Source organism: Pteropus alecto, unplaced genomic scaffold, assembly GCF_000325575.1.
Source record: "Pteropus alecto unplaced genomic scaffold, ASM32557v1 scaffold73, whole genome shotgun sequence".
In the NCBI taxonomy this organism is placed as follows: domain Eukaryota; kingdom Metazoa; phylum Chordata; class Mammalia; order Chiroptera; family Pteropodidae; genus Pteropus; species Pteropus alecto.
In genome coordinates, this window is record NW_006436284.1 from 3,708,338 (window position 1) to 3,713,694 (window position 5,357).

At 33.5% G+C, this 5,357-nt stretch overlaps 1 protein-coding gene across 1 annotated transcript in view; it reads left to right on the forward strand.

Annotated features, from left to right (window-relative positions):
• Window positions 1–5,357, forward strand: part of ITGA1 (integrin subunit alpha 1) — a 140,222-nt gene that overhangs the window by 62,646 nt on the left and 72,219 nt on the right. The window contains exon 3 of the mRNA XM_015589844.2: window positions 3,839–3,951. Coding sequence (XP_015445330.1) covers window positions 3,839–3,951 — 113 coding nt within the window. The remainder of the gene's footprint in view (window positions 1–3,838; window positions 3,952–5,357) is intronic.

The following is a 5,357-nucleotide window of genomic DNA, read 5'->3' on the forward strand; positions in this document are numbered from 1 at the left end:
CCTCATTTCTGACAAACCTGTCCTTCTGCATCCACCCCTTCTATCTGCTCAGGGACTCGACTCCCTCTCCTGTGACATTAGCCTTTCCCTTGTTATCATGATTTAACCATATATACATTGCCTCTATAATAAATTTAAATTTGCTCCAAACCCCTCATAAGCCCACACTTATTAACATGGCCTATCTCCCTCATTTTTAGCCACATTACTTGAAATAAAGTTTGCCCTAGGTTCCTGGCTCCCATTCTCACCTCCCATTCTTGATATTCTTTTCCTTCCTTGACACCACCGTGGCTTCTGTGACACCACTGTTTCCCGGTTCTCCTTCCTCCTCTCAGATCACTCCTACCAGTATCTTTCCTTTGCAAATTAAAATCTGAAATGTTATTTTCTCCTAGATGCCAGCCCTCAACTCTCTTACTCTGCTATCTTAAGATTGTAGTATTTATTCTTAAAGCTTCAACCATGTTCAACAGCGTGCTCATATATGTTCCGTGCGGTTTCTTAGATGTTCCCCGGCAAGACTGAGCCCAGATGCCTGCAGAAGCAATCCATTGTCAGTGCACTCTTTTTTTCTGGCCCTTCTTCCTTCCCTCCATCGTTTTCCCCACCTCCACATTCGTGCACTCTTAGAATTGCCTCCCAAAAAATCTACCTGTATGAAAGTTCTTGACTGGGGTCTGCTTTGAAGTGAGGGGGACCCAAACTAAGATAGCTTATATCCTAAACGTTTCTAGAATTGGTTATCCCTTTGTCTCCACTTCTTTAATTCAGATTCTCCTTTCTCATCTGGATTATTTTAGGAACTCTTTCATTCTCTGAGTCTAATTTGTCCCTTTCCCCAATTTATTCATGACGCTGCAAACAAATAAGCTTTATAAATCGGAGTTGATTATGTCACATCCCTCTTCAAAAGCTTCAATGGTTCCCAACTTCCCCCTTGATAAAATAAACCTATAGTTTTTAAAGCGGACTATAAGAATATTAGTAATTGGGATCCTGTTTACCTTGCCAAACCAACTTGTACTCCAGTTATAGTGAGCTACTTGGCCTTATCAAGAGAGCAGTATTCTTTCTTGCTTTTGAGATTTTGCTGAAGTGCCACAAGTTCAAATCTATTCAGTATTGTAATAGTAACTTTATGGTTTACTTCCCCTCTAAATTTTAAACAACCTTAAAAAATAAGTTTTATCTATTTTATATCCCCAGGGCCTGGAATAGATTGTAGAATGTAGTTACTAAAACATTAATCGATCTATCCAGCCCCAACTTAAAGACTTTCCATAACAGTCCACTCACTACTTTTCTCTTAATTGTTTTAACTATAAAACTAATATAATCAATCACATTACAAAAGCTTTGAAATTACTAGGGGGGAAAGCCTAACCATAACCTCCCTAATATAATTTGTTATGTTTTTGGTGTGCTCCATTTTAATCTATGTTTTACATAGATGAAGTTGTTCTATCATCTGAGAAAAATGTGTATTATAACAATAAAAAGAATTACTACTTGTATAGTACATATTATGAGCCAGATACTGGTGTAGGCATTTTACATACAGTAACATTTAATTTTCATGATGACCCTGTGAGGTGGCTGCTCTTACTATTTTCATTTTACAGTCGAAGAAACAAAGGCACTAAGGGTAATCGACTTGTCCTAAACATACATCTAAGTAAATAGTAAAGTCATGATTTGAACTCATGAAGTCTGACACCAAAGCTCATGCTATATTTTGTGGAGAAGATTGAATTACTTAGTACATGGAAAGGACTTAGAACAGTGTTTAGCATGTGGCATAAATTAATTAAATGCTAGCTATTATGATCACTGCTATTATAATGAGTACATTGAATATAATTTGGTATCTTTCACTTTAAATTATGTCATAGGTTTTCATTAAATTAGGTAGGTTTTTACTTTACATTAGGTCAAAAATAATTTTTAATCCTACCATGCAATCTAATTACCTATTATTTTTTTATGGCTGCACAATTCCTTATAGAATGATCCTGCAATGATTAATTAGTTCTTGCTGTTCATTAGGTCAAAAATAATTTTTAATCCTACTATACGATCTAATTACCTATTATTTTTTTATGGCTGCGCAATTCCTTATAGAATGATCCTGCAATGATTAATTAGTTCTTGCTGTTCATCATGTTTCTTTTAATCTTTCATTATTACATATAACACTTTGGGCATTATCTTCATGCATTAAGCTTTTCCTCTTAATTTTAGGTCATTTTTTTCAGAGAGATTCTCAGAAGTAGAAATTATGTATTAAAGAGTTTGAACATTTTTATGGTTATTTATTCATAACAGAAATGGCTTTGTAAAAGCCTCATATCATAACTATGTTTTAGAGAGTCTATTCAACAATTCAATATCTACAATTGTTATAAAACTTATTTCCATTAATACTAGCTTTGCCCAAAATACCTACGCAAAATAAATCCCATACTTTTTCAATATGAAAATCTTTCAAATCTTTAAATTTTAAAAAATGTATGCCCTATCTACCAACATCTCGAAACAACCTCTCAATTCTCCTTCAGACATTTTTTCTTTATGCTAAACATCCCCAACTTTCCCTCAAGCATCTCTAGTCTAACGAAATTACTAGACTCTTATCCATCTGTGTCATAGTCTCCTAAATACATTCCATTGTGCCAGTGTCCTTAATTTGGCAATCCCAGACATGGTCTGACAATGCAGAACACAGAGGGGCTATCACTTTCTTTGACCAGGGCATCTATTTCCAGCAATGCAGCCTAAGGTCACATTAGCATTTTTGGCACTAAAATACACTTTTGGCTCATATTTACTTTCTATCAACTAAATCCCTCATGACTTTTTCACACGAACTTCTATTAAGTCAAGTTTCCCACATCTTGTACTGATGTAGATAATAGTATGCAGTAAAATGAAGTTATTTACATAAGTTTTTTATTAAACTTTAACTAGTTTAAGTTTCTTGTTCCCAGAATGTTGAGATGTTTCTGAATGCCCAAATATGCATATTGATTTACTTGATGAGTACTTTTATACTTTCCGTATCTTTATTCAAGTCATTAATAAAGATATAGGCTAAGGCAATACCAAGTGTAATCTTATGGCACACAATTGGAGTCTTTTGGTTACTAGCAATCAGTGTCCTTGGGCATAACTGTTTAGCCAGCAATGAATCAGCAGCTGTGGATCCACCTCAATATTTTAACAATCACATTCATTCATCCTATTTCTGAAGATATCATAGGAGACCTTGTTAAATGGCTTGCTAGAACTAATATAAATCGTGATTATATTTTTCCAGTAATTATAATAAAAATGATTTTATAATTCTGTCTCAAAAGACAATAAGTGATTTTAACTTTGGTCTCACAACTATCCTTATTTTCTAAGTGCTTGCAACCTAACATATACTAATGTTAAATGTTTATATTTCCTAACTTCTCTATTAAATTATCAGTTCCTGATGAGAAAGTCATTTATACTTCCATGTGTGTTTTGTAAGCTAACACAACAGTAGGCTTAACCACTATTTATTATTTCAGCCCCCAAATAAAAATATGACAAAGTAATGTATAATACAATAAAATAAAATGTTATGGCATCCCTCTTCTATATATTTTATGTGTTTTTTTTATTCAAACCAATCTGCAGTTTGGAGAAGAAACTCTGCTCATTTTAGATAACATTGAATTAATAATACAAGATGACTATCTTATTTTGTCAATGGGAACTGCTGTCAATTGTCTTAGAATTAGTTATAAATTAACTAAAGCAAAATGTTTCTTGTTCAAAAATGGTAATTGAGTTATTTAACTTCCAGGGTGCTTATTGGTTCTCCTTTAGTTGGCCAACCTAAGAACAGAACTGGAGATGTGTATAAGTGTCCAGTTGGGAGAGGAGAATCGTTACCTTGCATAAAGCTGGACCTACCAGGTATGTAAAGTCAAAATGTTGAAGTCTGGTCCTAAATTATGCCCGATAACCCAACTAAAAATAAATTTCAACCAACTCAAGAAAATATTAAAAATAACCTATAAACATCCTTTAGTTCTTATCATTCAAATTTACATAAAATAACGTTTTGATTCCCTCTGCCCTTTATTTATTTGCTTTAGAAATTCACCATAGGATATCCATAGATTTAGAAGACCTTGCTGGTTTTGTAACCTTTCATGACCTTCATTGTTCAGAATCCTTTGTAAATACATGGTTACATGAAAGAACTTTTCCAAATAAAATTCGCCCACCACATTTCCTCCACAAAATTTACCTTAGTGTTTGTTTTTTAAAAGAAAATAGCACAAGAGGAATTGAAATAGATAAATTTACTTTTTTAAAAAGAAAATAGCACAAGATAAATTTATATTGAAATAGAGGTATTTGATAGAAATATCACTATAGTTAGAACATAACTAGAAAATTCCTACTAGAACTATCTAGGAGTTAGAAACCTGTCAGTATTCTATATGGTATTAAATACCATGGAAATGATTCATAACCTACAACTTTATTTCAGATATTGTATTTTTCAGTTCTTTTTAAAATTTTCCTATTTGTTTATTATGAACATTTTTCCTTTACATTCATAAGCATAGTTATAACAGCTGCTTTAATATCCTTGCCTGACAATTCTAACATCAGGAATATCTCAACATTTCTTTCCATTTATTACTTTTCTCTTGAGGTTGGGTCACATTTTCCTATTTCTTCTTATGTTTAGTAATTTTGGATTGTATCCTGGAGTATACTTCTGAGTTATGTGTGAAGATTTAGATCTGCTATATGCCCTTGGATAGTCTGAACTTTTTGTTTTAGCAGGCAATTTACTTGGCTGAACTTAATTTCCAAACTGCAGTGGGAAGGTAGGCTGTTTGAAGTTTACCCTGCATATACACAGTTCATGTCATTCAGATATTTGGACAGAATATATATGAACATAGAACATCCCTCACTTTGCAATTGCTGCCATGGCCCCAAATTTCTGTCCTCTCTTTCTTCAAGACAACAAGACTGAGAGAGTTCTATTTGAGATTTAGCCTCCCTTAGAAGAAAACAAAGACACACAAAAACAGGAAACTCACCCAGTGCTAATCTCTTCTTACAAGTACAGACTCCCCTCCAATTTCTGCTTATTTTTGGTTATTTTCCAGTGCCTTCAGATGGATGGTTGTTTCATACCTTTTTTTTTTTTCTTTTTCCTGGAGTTTGTAGTTGTTATTTGTTAAACAGTTGTTCTGACAGGAGCTACTCCTCCATTACTGGAAACTAGATTTTTAACATCAGCGTGGAGATTTTAGCTACATCAAGAACAGTAGCAAAGTTTCTGTGCAGTCCCTAAT